Raw genomic sequence first — 15,569 nt, 5'->3', positions numbered from 1 at the left:
AATATCATATATGGCAACATATAACATTTAGCACATAAAAGCATTTTAGGCAACGTTCCTAAAATAAACTAGTGCTTGTGTCTAAAATCCAACAGACACACATCTCAAATTCCACTTAGCATTCTAACTTTAAGTTTAGAAATCCTACAAATTCCTAGTTCGCTTAAACTAATGCTCTGATACCAACTGTGACATCCCCAAAATCACGGCCAGAAAAGACCGATTTTCATTTATGCTTTTAAAATAATTTTAGAGTAAATCCTTTTGATTTGAAAGTGTTGCGGAATTTGTTCCCAAAAACAAAACATGATAAAACAATGTTTACCAAAGCATTTCATCAAGAGATGCATTTTCATTATATAATTAAAACTCGGGGTGTCATGTTCCGATACAGACCATTAAGCATAAACAATAACATTACAAGTCATTCAACAAATATATACATATACAGACTTGTAAACAAAACAACTTGATGGTTCATCCATCTTACGCCCTTGCGCCACTTCCTGTAATACAAATAAAACTGAGTGGGCCAGGCTTGGGAGCCTGGTGAGCATATAGGGTTTTCAACCCACAATAAATAAATTATATTTAATTTCACCAACCAATCACTATCCCGATTACCCATTCCCGTTATCCTCACTTTACGTCCCTAAAACAAGATCTATCTCAAGGGACCTAATCTAGGATTTTCATCGGGACGGACAATACTGCTAAGGGGTTTCATCAACAATAGATATCCTAAGGCAACCATGAGGGGGATAGAGTACACCGGTGAACACATCGTTCACAACACCTACAGGTTATGAACCTGCTAGCGTTCCACGAGACTGTCTAGAAGGAGTCTGTGGTCGTTATCCATACTCCACTAAATAACTAGGTCAACAACAACAACAACATCGAGGCCTCTCATCTGTTTATTACACACCAACCATCTACCCATGTTCTACCCAACATATTAGTAGATAAAAAAATACATTTTTATACATAGTTTAAAACCTGTATATCATTTTCATTCAATAAATATTCCACATAACAGATGAGGCATACCCACATAACACGTATTTCATAGAAAACAAATCAGATCTATGAGATTAAAGAGAGTGAATATACATCCATGCACATAACAACAAAATTATACACATAACACGTATTTCGTATAAAATACTTCATAATTATGCGTTTAGAAGAAAGTAACTACACACTCACTTGATCAGAAGATGATCAGACAGCACTACGGCTTGTAGAAGTAGTATTCTTCGGTGGATCTGGAAGATCTTCACAAAAATCAAACTTCTCGCGGGCAGAGCTTCGGCTCGGAAACCGCACTTCTCGGGATCTTCGGGATCTCGGGACTCGGGAATATTACCGGGGCTTCGGGGTGGCTTCGGGGGTTTACGCGCAGAGCTTCAACACAAAAACGAGAGGAAATTAGCAAATAAACCCGGAACCCTCGCATCCTATTTATAGGAGGCTGGAGCATCGGAGTACGCGGGGCGTACTGCTTCGAAATCATAAGCGCATGCGTCATCCGAAGTCCTCGAGTGCGAATGTTGACATCTTCGCTGTACGCGAGGCGTACTCGAGTACGCGGGGCGTACTCCGGATGAGTCCGGTGACTCGTCTTCGGATAAGGCCAGATTTTATAATTAAATTTAATTATTAATTATTTAATAAACTTTGAAAATTCATATCTCCTTCATACGAACTTCGTTTTTGACGTTCTTTATATCCACGGGAAGGTGAGACCACGCTCTACAACTTTCGTTTAGACTCCATCGGCTAATTTTGACTTTATTTTTATTATTTATTTTTAATAGGCCGGGACAGAAAATTTCGTTATAAATTCATAACTTCTTCATTTGACGTCCGTTCTCGCCTAACTTTTTATCGCTTTGATACTAACAATGAGATCTTCGATTCTCGTTTAGATCACTAAGGCTAAATATCGCTCTAATGTAAATTTCACTTTTTACGTTATTCAGCATTGTCGGATCTGTCGCGAAACTTTGACAGGTCATAACTTCCTCGTTATAACTCGAATTTCGGCATTCTTTATATCTTCGGAAACCTTGTTTCAAGTACTACAACATTATCTAAAGATATCAAGTTAATTTTACACTTAAATTTTGATGCTTATTTTTATTTTTAATTAATCAAACCACATAATTAAGCAATTAAGCACCAACCACATAATACTCAAATAATACACTTCTAGTATTTCAAAACGGGTTACAAAGGTTAACCTAGACTATCACATTGCTAAAAATGGCAAGCCCAGAAACACAGGCGTTACACGGAACCCTTGTAATATATACTACAACTTGGTTAAGATTAATCCTTCTAAATAATCTTCCATCAAAAACTCATTTTTGATACTCATCGTCTCTAAATTGACTAGCCCGGATCTGCGGGTGTTCCAAGTTTCCATGCAAACCCTAACTCTTAAGGCCTTGGATCTTGGTCTACAAGCCACCCAACCCCAAATCAATGCACCCAAACACAGATCTGGACCCAGCCACCTCATAACCATGCACAGCTCTTGCCTTTTTCCTCCAAACATGGCCTTATGAGCTAAAAAGGCCAAAAGAAAACTTCTTATGCTTGCATAAGGATTCCTATGGCATAAAGCTTGCACCTTTATGTCATAACAACCCTTAATGGTTCTAGATCTGAAAGCATAAGCCCCTGGGATGTCCGTTCCTCACATGCTAGGGTTCTTGGACCAAACCCCCCCCCCCCCCCCCCAAAAAAAAGTGACAAATAAGAGATCCAAGTGCACAATGATCAAGGTTGAAGGTTTCTTACCAGAAAATGGAGAAGGATGTAAGAGATTTTTGGATCTACTAGTCTCTTCTTGTATCCCAAAGGCTTCACCTTCTTCTTAAAGCTCCAAAGCACTCAAGAATGCTCAGTAATGGCTCACAAACTCATGGAAGGCACTAGGGTTTCGTTCTGGACTTGAGAGAGAATTAAGGAGGCCGGAGAGTGTTATAATGTTCTTTAAATAGGGTACAAGGCCCAAAATTAGGGTTTCCCAAACCCAGACCAACTGGTTGAGTTGGTCCCCCGACTCACCGAGCCGATCACTTAACTCGCGACTCAAAAACCACTCTGACTCGCCAAGTTCTTCCATGGACTCTACGAGTTGACTTCATCATTTACGAATTTTCCTTCCTTTATTGATATTCTAGATTCCGGATGTTACAATTCTCCCCACTTAAACTAGACTTCGTCCTTGAAGTCCGTTACTGCCAACTACCCCGCAACCTCTCACGGTGCTCTGATACGATACATACTCTGTCTGGGTGGTCCAATCTTTGAAGAACCGCTTCTATTTTTCTACCGCCTGATCTTTCTTGAGCAAAATGCTAACCCTCGAGGGCATCCTCTGGAGAACTATCCAATCGCTAGAAACCTTTAGTACATCGCTCTTACCCAATCGGTACTCCTTCTGGTACTCCCCGCGTACTCCTGTTGAACATCCTAGGGGTCCCCCCTTCTTTTCTTGCGCATTAACTGGCCTTCCCAAGACAAATTTACATAAACAAAAACCTTCTCTATCTCTTTGTGGGAGAACCCTATGTTGTACCAAATCTACAGTCACTCCCAGTGCTGTCTCTTCGCTGATACCGACCGAATAGTTTCTCCTATCGCGTCTTAGTTCCGAACACCTAACTCAGCGGATGGATCAGATAATCCTTCGAATAAAATATTCATCCCTGTAACGGTTAGACTCAGACAAGAGCTACGCAACAGATTCAAATCCTTCCCTCTGAGATTATTTGACCCTGCTGTGAGGGCTTAGCACCACTCGGTCAACTGGCTACTTCACGCAAGGATTCTCCTATCTTGCTCCTGTCCAGAGGTCCTACTATCTTTTATCCGCCTTACGGACGAACCGAGACCACCCTGGTCCCAACTAATCTGCCATCATTTTGGTTACCGGACTCCCACCGGTTACTGAACTTAAAATCCACCTCTTAATCACTCCCAGCGACTTCCGAAGGAAGCTTCGGCTATCTAAAATTGCTCTATCTACCTTGCCACTCTGGGTCTATAAACCCTAGGATACTCGACCCCCTACCTTGACCCTACGGTCTCCACCAAGTCCCACGTGCACTGCTATAAGTACACGGGCCTCACCCACAGGTCTCACCCAACTAGATTTTGGAGTGGCCTCTCCCACAGGTCTCACCTATCTAGGGCTATGCAGGCCCACTCCTCCTCGAATCTCAATTTACTATCCTTTCCTGATCCTGATCTCGCTCGCTCAGTGACAAGGGCCTCGCCCACACCCTGCTGGCTAGGAGATACAGGCCTCGCCCACACTCTGCTGACTAGGAGATACGGGCCCTCACCCTCACTCCCCTAACTTGCTGCTAACAATGTTACGGATCACCCGCAGTCCTACAAGACTTCCTGCACTGTCCCACTACTAGCGAATGTTATGGTCCTTTCGCCATCTTAAAACACATCTCACACTGTCTAACTGCTGGTGAATGCTACGACTATCCCTTAGTCTTACATCCTGACTAAACTCGCACCCTAACGAGAAGATTCCCCCAACCTGGTTCCCAACCAGTTATCAACTACCGTGAATACACGAACTCAATGTCGGAAAGTTTCCCAAACTCCAAACATGCGCGCTCCTCTATCCAAACAGCCACTTAGGCTGCTTTCCTTCCCAACAAGGTCACGAACGCATCCCAGTTTTGCACTTAATTCTGCTCCCGACATTGGGATAGTTCTCCCCCACTTCGATTCAACTAGATCCCTACAACTCCCAGCTTGGAAAGGATTCTCAATCCCTTTCTCCATTTAATGGTCGATTCGCTGACAACCAATACTTAATATTGTTATTGCTCCAAAACTAACCAATTCTAAATATGAACCATTCTGGAAGACTAACAGAACACCTCCCGAGCCCCACTCACACTTGTTGCAGTGACCGCATCCTGAGAACTTGCCCTAAGGGAAACATCTTCGAGCTACTACTCTAACATCCATGGTATGCAGATGGCATATAACTTTATCATAAACAGGTAATATAATACTCTAAAATACACTTACTAATACCGATGCAGTGCCAGAGCAAATAAATCATAAATAAAAGTTGATATGAAAAGGAAAGATACTCACTTTCCATATCAGGGGTTGCTTGCGTCTCCTCTGTAACCAACTGGAATGCCCTACTCCTCACTGCGGGTGCCTTCACCCGACCCTGATGGTCGTCAGTGATCCTCAAAGTCGCTGGGGCAGGTGCTATCACCTGTCTCGCGGTAACCAAACTCGAACATTGGGCATTCTTATGGCCCCACTGACTGCAATAGAAGAAGATCAATTCTGATCCCTGGGTGGTGGTAGCAGTACAATCCCTACTATAATGACCGATTTGACCGCACCTGAAACAGCTAGAATCACGACCACTGCCACTCCTACATGCACCCTCGTGCGTCCTGCCGCACTTTCCATAGCGGCTAAGGTCCTGGTGACCCCTCGATCTAGAATCTGACGTCTTGGGCGTTTTTCCCGATCCTGCAGGTGTCTGCATCTCGACTGGTTTCCTCTTCATGGCTGCCTCTAAGTCAATCTCCCTCTTCCTGGCTCGAGCAATCATATCCTCCAGCTTCTTGCATTTGGACCAGCTCGCAAACTACCTGATGTCGCTCCTCAGCATCTCGTGGTACTAAGCCTACTTCATCTCCTCATCTGCCACATACTATGGAACCAGGAGGGCTCTCTCTCTCTCTCTCTCTGAACTTGGCGGTGATCTCCGCCATTGTCTCAGTAGTCTACTGGAGGTCCTAGAACTCCTGTGCTACCTGCTTCACCTCAATAACTAGTGCAAACTCGGCCCTTAACCTAGACGAAAATTCAGTCCATGTCATCACATCCAACGCAGAATCATCTTCAGTAGCGTGTCCAACCTCCTCCCACCAATCACGTGCTCCGTCTTTCAGGAAACAAGAGGCGAGTCGAACCTTATCCCCCTCGGGACACCGGCTAGTGCGGAAATGGTTGACGACATCTACCAACCATCTACTGCTAGCAATGGGGTCCCTGGCCCCATGGTAATCTGGAGCTCTACAAGCTCTGAACTCTCGAAATGTCAGTGTACACGCCCTTATCATGGCCACCACCTCAGCACGGAAGGCTCCCAGCCTCTCATCCAAAATCTCCAGTATGCCCTCCTTGATTGTACCAAATATCAAAGGAGTCTGATCTAGAACACTGCGCATAATATCAACTAATATAAACCCTCTCATTTTCTCCCCGAGCTGCTCGCCTCCTGAACCCGAACTTGATCCCTCGCCGACGCCTGAACCGCCCACTGGTCTCTCACGTAACGTCACCATTCTGCAACATAACATAACTATCATCAGAATACCCATCACTACTGAGGGATCACACACGCACTACAAGTTCCCCGATTTTATCTTAGCCCTTCTCGAATCGAGTACGGATCCTGTGCTTTCAGTAGTACAAGCCCATATTACCTTCTACATCTATCCATACTTTCCTTGAGAACTGCCTCGACTTCACCAAGTCCCTTACTACTACTGCTCCGAGCACTACTCTCATCCTAGGCTTGCCCTAAGGTAACCTCCAACCCGAACCCAGTCCTCAGCTACTGAAGGTATCTTCATAATGCCAATTAGCCACTACCTAAATATCATCACATGTGACGAGGCTCAGATAATCCTTCAAGTAAAGCACTCTAAGATTATTCAACCCTGATCACATGTGACTTGGCGTATTCACCTAATGGCTAACTCCCATCACTCGGAATCCCACAAGGCACAAAGCAAGTAGCATTCAAACAAAATGTAAAATCTAACCAGAACATAATCAAGCTATTCTATTCACATATAGGAATCTGTACTAGCATGCAACTCATAAATCTCATACACATATAATAGGCATATAAGGCATCCTTCTTAGATCCTTAGTCCTAATCTAACATGCAGTTCTCATAAGCATATAATATCTAAACAAACATGTATAGGTAATTTGGGAGAACTTACTTGAGCTCGGTTGATTCCATGCACCACACCCTTTTTCTCATTTTCAAAGTTCTTTTCTCTTTTCTCAAAGTTCTTTTATAAAAATGAATTTCCTTTGAAAATTTTCATACCAAGTCCTCAATTTGAGTTCGGACACACCGAGAGTGTGCCCGAATCCCTCAAACCAAGGCTCTGATACCAACTTGAAAAATCCCAAAAATACTGTCCAAAATTTTCGTTTTTAACCGTTAATAAAAACCATAATTATCATCCATTTCATTCATAAACAGAAATCGTTATATCAAATCGGAGTATCATCTCAAAACATGTTCTTTTTATCAGGGTAAACATCCAAGGCTAAAACTTGTTGTTGTGTGTCATGCAGTCATCCCGAGCTCTTCCCTCCGCTACCGGAAGTACCTGAAACAAAACTGAAAACTGTAAGCACGAAGCTTAGTGAGTTCCCCAATGTACCACATATCATACACATAATCACATACTACAAACATTAGGCCTAGCCCGCTACATCGGGCCCCGCCCCGACATAGGACGAATCCGGCATCAGGCCCCGCCTGGCATCGAGCCCCGCTCGGTATACATATCTGTTTCTACTAGGCCCCGCCTGTCTCCGGGTCTTGCCCGCTACACACATACAATAATAACATATAAGCATGCTAATACATAACAAACAATCGTTAAATTATAACTGCTAGTCTCAAGGCCCCGCCTATCTTGGGCCCCGCCCCTACTCTGCTACTAATGAGATATGGAACCCCGTCCACACTCAGCTAGTGATGAGATACGGGCCCCCACCCACACCTATCTCCCTACCAGGCACATACAAGTATCACAAAGACAACAAGTATAACAAAACATACACTACTACCTCGGGTACCACCCGATATCGAATCGTAGCTCGGAAACATACATATAATCCTTCCTCGGGCCTCGCCCGACATCGGGCTAACCCCGACATCAGATCTAATTTCGGTATACACTAACATACATAAACGGGCTGGCATTGGTGCCTTAGACCCGTTCCTACTGGAGAAAACTCACCTCACAAGCTAACTGTAGAATCATGTGAATAACCCCTCGCAGCTAGCTGACAGATCCTCGAACTGCTGATCACTCGACTTCCCGAGCTATCAATTACCAAAATGACATTTACACCAAAATACCCTCCAAAAGTCAAACTAAGTCAACCCTGGTCAAAGTCAACGGTCAAAGTCAACGCTCCGAGTTGACTCAACTCTCAAAGTTGCTCCTTCAACTCGTCGAGTGCTAAAACTTCGAACACTGAAATCGAGAACCAACTCGTCGAGTCAACTCCTGACCCGCCGAGTTCCTTGGCTACTCCTGGTCGTGATTTCTCGAATCTACTCGTCGAGTCGGTCCTCAGACTTGTCGATTCCTCGCATGAACAGAAACGGGACAGCTCACTTCGACTCGTCGAGTCCCTTAGTCTGTTGGGCTATCTTAATGGATTAAGCCACTATTTTATAGATCCAAGCACCAAACTTCGAAGATACAATGGAAATGACCTTGGAAGGGTAAAGTTTCCAACTTTACCTATTAATACCCTCACTTAATGGGTTTCCATGCAAACCCTAACTCTTAAGGACTTGGATCTTGGTCCACAAGCCACCCAACCCTAAACCAATGCATCTAAACATAGATCTGAACCCAACTACCTCATAACCATGCAAAGCTCCTACCTTTTTCCTCCATACATGGCCTTGTGAGCTAAAAAGGCCAAAAGAAAACTTCTTATGCTTGCATGGGGATTCCTATGGCATAAAGCTTGCACCTTTATGCCATATCAACACTTAATGGTTCTAGATTTGAAAGCATAAGCCCTTGGGACGTCCATTCCTCACATGCTAGGGTTCTTGGACCAACCCCCCCCCCCCCCCAAAAGTGACAAAGAAGAGATCTAAGTGCGTAATGATCAATGTTGAAGGTTTCTTACCAAAAAATGGAGAAGGATGTAAGAGGTTTTTGGATCTACTAGTCTTTTCTTGTATCCCCAAGGCTCCACCTTCTTTTTCAAGCTCCAAAGTACTCAAGAATGCTCAATAATGGCTCACAAACTCATGGAAGACACTAGGGTTTCGTTCTGGACTTGAGAGAGTAGTAAGGAGGCTGATGGAGTATTATAATGTTCTTTAAATAGGGTAGAAGGCCTAAACTTAGGGTTTCCCAAACCCTGACCAACTTGCTGAGTTGGTCCCCCGACTCGCTGAGTCGGTCACCTAACTCGCGACTCAGAAACCGCTCCGACTCGCCGAGTTCTTCCATGGACTCGACGAGTTGACTTCATCATTTAGGGATTTTCCTTCCTTTACTGCTCTTCTAGATTCCGGATATTCCAGTCTGATGACTGATTGGACCTGTTGCATGTTGGCATTCCAGTCCGATGACCGATTAGGTTGTGGTAGGCCAGTCCGATGATTGATTGGGATGTGGTATTCCAGTCTGATGACTTATTGGGTCGATGCATTCCAATCTGATGACTGATTGGGCCGGCGCATTCCAGCCCGATGACTGATTGGGTAGTACGATGACTGATTGGGCCGGAGTATTCCAACCCGATGACTGATTGGGCTCATTACATGTTTTATCTATCTTAATGTGTGTGATATTTTTAGGGAGTCACTGAACTTTATGCTTACCAAGTTGCTGTTATTTTCAGGTATTATCGGTTCGTAGGAAGGCAAAAGCATGATTGTACACACTCACCAGCAGTATTGAAGATTCTGCGTTATTATGTTACTCTGATTTTCGATAAATATAACTTAGGATAAATGATTTCATAACTTATATTCTAAAAATGAGCAGTTCCACATTAATTAAAAATGAAATATCTTGATGTGAAAATGGAACTTTACAATGCGAGCACTGCCTAGGCCGCACACCAAAGATAGTGTGTGTTGCAGTCTACATGGCATAGCACAGTCGAAACTGTGTCCCCTCCCAACAACCCTCAACGACACCACTCCCAATCTTAAGCCTTAAAGTAAACCATATGCTAAAAAGAAAGTCAGACAAAGTGAGGTGTATCCTATTTGGGACCCTCCCATGTATGGCATTACAAAAGTCTTTCTATCTCTCTCACGCAGAGGTACACCATCCCTTTGTATGGCAAATATATAACAAAACAATATGGAGCTTGGCATCTTTTAAGCATAACATGCATGATTGCATACCATACCGAAAATATACAAAACTGGTATACGTTAAAACAGGCTTGTGGACCACCATAACTTTTGTCTAAACTTTTAAATCCATATCCATATCCATACATCCATACATAACTGATATATTACATATTTGCATACGATTATAATAACTATCGAAATAATATCCACTTCCTTCTAATTAAAACGATTTGGACTTAGGAGATTGTAAAAGTCGCACACATCAGATAACTTTAAAACCTTAAAACTCATTTGATTTATATCCAACTTTTTTTTATTTAAATATAGTACCCGTACCCGACCCGTTAAATAAAATATAACCCCAATTATATAACTCATTTTCCATATATGGATCCAAGTGGCCTCCTCCACAAACAATCTTCATATCTAAAATACATAATTTTCAGAAACTGTACAAGGGAATTGGAATTGCATTTTGCAAATTATGAACAAGAATCCAGTGTTTCTCCCTTTGGTGCATTATAGATTATACAACTAACAATCAAATCACCTCACCACACCTCATCTCAAGTCGATTTTTCTCGTACAAAAAGTGGGATTGATTCCGTTTCTCCTTTCTCCACAATTCCATCCTACCAATTATCAATTACACACTTAAACTGCATCTCTCATCTACCTTCTGCCAAAAACCTCGGAAACGGATTCTTTACTCCGGAATCCTAAATCCATCGATAGGCTTGGAAGGAATGTTCGAATGAAGTTATGTGACACACGTTCTTTCTTCCCCTTTTTTTGCCTGGATGACCCGCCCATGGACCCGGGTTCTTTGACGGATCTTGAAGACCCAAATGAATTGTCATCATTTGTGCCAAAAGACACGGGCCCACCATTATTCAACGGGTACCCCACAGCTGCATCTTGATGGGGAGGTGGGAATTTTTCACTCTTGCTTTTTGCATTTGCTTCTGTCACAACTCTCCTTTTCTAAATACCAAAATCCACAAAAAAAACATTTAATTTTATTCAGTAAATTTATATTAACAGTATAGATTCTGTAATCATGTTTGATACATTCATTAATTGCTGTTTTGCCTGATTGTGTCTTTATTTAAATTTACAATTATTTTGTGATGGATGATGTACATAAATCAATCAACTACTTTTGCATTATAAAGAAATAAGGTTGCTTTAATGTGGGCCTCAAAAAAGACAACTTACATATTATTATTCAGTATATAGGCTCAAAAAGTGGTTAATAACTACTACCTTTTTGCCTTTAAAAAGGAAAAAAGGTATACTTTTTTCTCCTTTCAAGTAGCAACTTTAAATTTCGAATGACAGGTGTACTAGACTTTTCAGCTGTCAAGTAAAATCACCAAACTCACATGTACTTTATAAACTAGATGAATAGAATAAGAGGTTTCAAAATCAAATATTATTATCTGTTAAGTATGATCTAAAAACTATGTTATTACAATAATATAATATAATATAATATTATCTGATAAAGCGATTTGGGAGTTTGTATGGATTTAAATACACTTTAGACAACCTTATCCGTTTAACTTCTAGCTAAATATTTTAGTTTGACCCATTAAAAATTAAGGGTCATGATCTTTTGAGAACTCATATATTCGTGAGAACCCGAGAACTTTTTTTCCACTTACTTTTTTCAAAAAAAAAAATTTGCACCTCTAACACGTGCATATACAAGCACTTTCGTAAAAAAATAATAACAAAAAAATGTGTACACATGAAATGTGCATATGCATAATTCGTAAACAACGCATATATGCACATTTCATATATCCACATTTTTTTTTACAAAAGTGCATATATATGCACGTTTCAAGGTGCATAAACTTTTTATTTGAAAAAAAAAAAAAGTTGCGGAAAAAAAGGTTCTTGGATTTCACGAATATATGAGTTCCCTAAAAATAAAATATAACCCAAATCAACTCATCTATAAGTTGATGGGATCTAAAAAGAACATGAAACAAAAGAAAATGAAAAAAAAATAAATAAATAAAAAGAAGTTTGACTTACATCTAAATTTGATTGGATTTCTGCATTGGCTTCTGGAGCTGGAACTGCACGGCTAACCCGTTCACGTGTCCTTGTTCTTCTATTTCCATCCACAGCATGAGATTTACTGCTTAAACCTCTTTGCCTATCCATAAAAATGTAACACAATTTACATTGTTCAACATTTACACCAAATTATGAGAAAAAATACTATATATCATGGGGTTCAAAGAAAATACAACATAACAACCTTCTAGCTTCCTCGTCCCTCAATTTGACATCTATTTCTTTGCTTGGAGGGTATTTTGGTAATTCTGATGGTTCACAAGCATAAGGTTCGGTGTTGAAGAACTGCATACAAAAGTTTTAACCCCAATCATGCACGCAGTTATAAAAATAAAAGGGAATGACAACAAAGCGATTATGACTCTGATTATTTTCGGAATAATCGATTTGTGATGATATGCAACAAAAATGATTAATTAAGAGAAAAGAAAATTACTATATTACCCCTCCTTTTACTCACATTGCTATTGAGGGCGGAAGTGGCAATGCCTCTGTCCTTGGGATCGATTGCAAGAAGAGTTTCTAGTAAAGGTAGAGAAGAAGGTGGAAAGTCCTTGAATGTTTCTATTGTACAACGCCTGTAAGGATGTTGTGGCTTGAAAAGTGTTGCATTTGGTAATCGGTATTTCTTCCAATATTCATCTGATGGAGAGCCACATAATTTAAAAATCTTGTGTAGTTGTTCAACCTGAATTTATAAAACCAAATCAAGATGGAACATCATCAAACTCATTTTCACATATTAAATATTATAGTAAAATTATAAAAAACGTCCTTGTCCTTTTTGATCTTTTACCTTGTTTGTTTAGTCCAACATCGAAACATTTTTCAGTTTTGGTCCTTATTCCATCGTTCCAGGTACCAAATCTGAAAAAGTTTTCAATTTCGACTGCACACAGTAAAAACTAGAAAGGACAGGGACCACCTTTGTAACTTACTCTAAAACATTATCCGACATATGTAATACGTTACTGTAATCAAAATATAAGTCAAAAAGAACAAGAAGGAACAAAGGAGAGATGCAAAATGAATATTTTTGTCCCACCCTGATCACTCCTTTGTGCAAAAGACATGAATACCCTCGAAAATCCCGGGTAACAAACACAGACTCAAGGACAGTTTTTGTCTAATTAAATAATACAATAAATGTATAGGAGTTGTACAGACCTCTGTTCTTCCTGGCAATATGGGTTTCCCAGCAAGAAGCTCAGCCAAAATGCAGCCAGCACTCCAAAGGTCAACACTGACACCATAATAAGAGGCACCAAGAAGAAGCTCAGGAGGTCTATACCAAAGGGTAACAACACGACTTGTCATTGGTTGCTTATTTTGTGGATTAAAGAAAGAAGCCAATCCAAAATCAGCAATCTTCAGAATCCCATCATTGTCAATAAGTAAATTTGAGCCCTTGATATCACGGTGTAGCACACCATTCTTGTGGCAGTGCTCAAGCCCAGAAAGTAGTTGCTTCATATAGCACTTCACCTGCCCATTTGGCCATTTCATTACTTTTTCAGATTATACAACACAAGGGTTGAGTGAAAATACAAAATCAGCAAGCTATCTATTACTACATATATAGATTTCATAATATAAGAGAGCTCATTCCTTCATCATGAAAACTTCGGGTTAGTATATATTCTTGGAACTTCTTTTCTTAAATGCCTGTGGCATATAAGAAGTATTCTGTAGCTTCTCTGATATTCTACAAGTATTAAATAAATGATACTTTGGATCATTTCCAAGTTCCGACTTTTTAGTCAAAGTCAATGTAATATAAGCTGAAAACAACGTAAATCAGAAAATTTGACAGTATTCTCATCCGTTAGACTTTAAAAGCATATCATTGGATACCATCTTATGGACAAAAACATTAGAAAACAATAATGTCGGAAAGCACAACCAAAGGCAAATACAACCATACAAACCAGAAACAATAAGACAAATGCAACTATATGATAAAAAAATCAACATGACAACCAAGCATAAGGTCAATATATGTGTGGGGCCAGAAATGGATCTAAATATAACAACACTTGTTAGTTGTTACTAACCTTAGATTAAAGAAGTAATAAGTCCGTATCTAACTTAATTGTTGAGATTATGATAATGAGTTTTGAAAGATACCTGTGGCTCTGTAAACTTGACACCTTGGACGGCAGAAAGACCAGAGAGATCATGTTCCATGTATTCAAACACAAGGTAGAGACTACAAGACATTCTTGATGTCACCAATCCTTCAAGCTTAATAATATTAGGATGATTTAGCTTCTTCAGAATAAGAATCTCTCTTGCCATGAACTTCACACTTTCTGGCTCTAAATTATCAAATCTAACTTTCTTCAAAGCAACTATCTTCCCTGTTATCAAATCCCTCGCTTTATATACATTGCTATAGGTCCCTTGCCCAATCTATCATCATTCATTTACAGTTTTAAACAATCTGGTAATCGTTTTCATGTAATAAAGCTTTGAGATTTATGATTGATTCTAGGGTTTACCTTATCGAGTTTCTCGAAGGTGTTTGCACGACGAGGTGTCCAATCTTTGATGGCTTCGCCAGCAACGTCGCACAGCCACGACGGCCATCCTTGAGAGGTTTTCAAGGTATACTCTGGCCTCGGTCTGTGGCGGTCCGGCGCCGGAACTTCCCCGATGGATTGCCTGATTCTCTCAACTGATCCATCCTTTCTATTACCCCTAACTCCACTGGACACCACCTGTTTGACGTTTTGCTTAGCTAAGGATTCTTCCCCACTCCGGGACTTCGGGCGATGATCTGGAGTGGCTCTCTTACCGAGCACACATCCCATTCTGACGGTGAAGCTAGTTTCCCATTAACAGTAAAACCGGGTAGCTGGTGACTGGAAAACTGCTAGTGGTATTGTTGTTGGGTGCATTAAATGTTGAGAATTTATGGTGGTTTTGAAATGAGGGAGGAATTCGTGGTGGTGGTTTGTTTTGTGGCACAAATTGTACTGATTCTCTGCTAAACTAAAAAAATTGCAGAGAGCAGAAAGTGGTGTGTGTGTGAGAGAGAGAGAAAGAGAGAGGCTTGTAGAAATATGGAGGGGTAGAGAGGGTAAAAAGGCAGTCAGTTTTTTAGATTTTCTAGTTTCATTAGATTTTAACCTTTTTAACGTCCCGATCCGACTTTTTACGTATTAAATGTAGTCGACTTTACCACATTCTATATTTTGAAGACATAAACTTCGAATTTGATCGCTATTTTTTTTTTTTTTTTTTTTTTAATGGAGGTTTTTGTCCTTAAATTTTAAGTTTTGTGTTTTGTATTCTTATAACAATCGCT

At 40.7% G+C, this 15,569-nt stretch overlaps 1 protein-coding gene across 1 annotated transcript; it reads right to left on the bottom strand.

Moving 5' to 3' along the window:
- Window positions 1-10,512: 10,512 nt before the first annotated feature.
- Window positions 10,513-15,336, bottom strand: LOC145047218 (putative serine/threonine-protein kinase At1g54610). Its single transcript, XM_078995459.1, has 7 exons — window positions 14,761-15,336; window positions 14,387-14,671; window positions 13,427-13,744; window positions 12,720-12,947; window positions 12,444-12,544; window positions 12,215-12,338; window positions 10,513-11,152 (listed from the first exon to the last, which is right to left on the bottom strand). The coding sequence occupies exons 1-7, from the start codon at window positions 15,070-15,072 to the stop codon at window positions 10,841-10,843; spliced, it is 1,680 nt and encodes a 559-aa protein (XP_078851585.1). The 5' UTR covers window positions 15,073-15,336; the 3' UTR covers window positions 10,513-10,840.
- Window positions 15,337-15,569: the final 233 nt, after the last annotated feature.

The sequence above is a fragment of the Lactuca saligna genome, chromosome 5 (genome assembly GCF_052625555.1).
Source record: "Lactuca saligna cultivar CGN05327 chromosome 5, ASM5262555v1, whole genome shotgun sequence".
Lineage (NCBI taxonomy): Eukaryota > Viridiplantae > Streptophyta > Magnoliopsida > Asterales > Asteraceae > Lactuca > Lactuca saligna.
This window is presented reverse-complemented; position numbering and strand designations above follow the sequence as displayed.

Bases quoted from the DNA above. Each gene is read 5' to 3' on its own strand.
- LOC145047218 (XM_078995459.1), bottom strand. From the start codon at position 15,072: ATGGGATGTGTGCTCGGTAAGAGAGCCACTCCAGATCATCGCCCGAAG. The intron at 14,672-14,760 runs GTAAACCCTAGA...GAATGATGATAG, and splicing joins CCTTCGAGAAACTCGATAAG to ATTGGGCAAGGGACCTATAG. The intron at 13,745-14,386 runs GTATCTTTCAAA...CCAAATGGGCAG, and splicing joins TCAAGTTTACAGAGCCACAG to GTGAAGTGCTATATGAAGCA.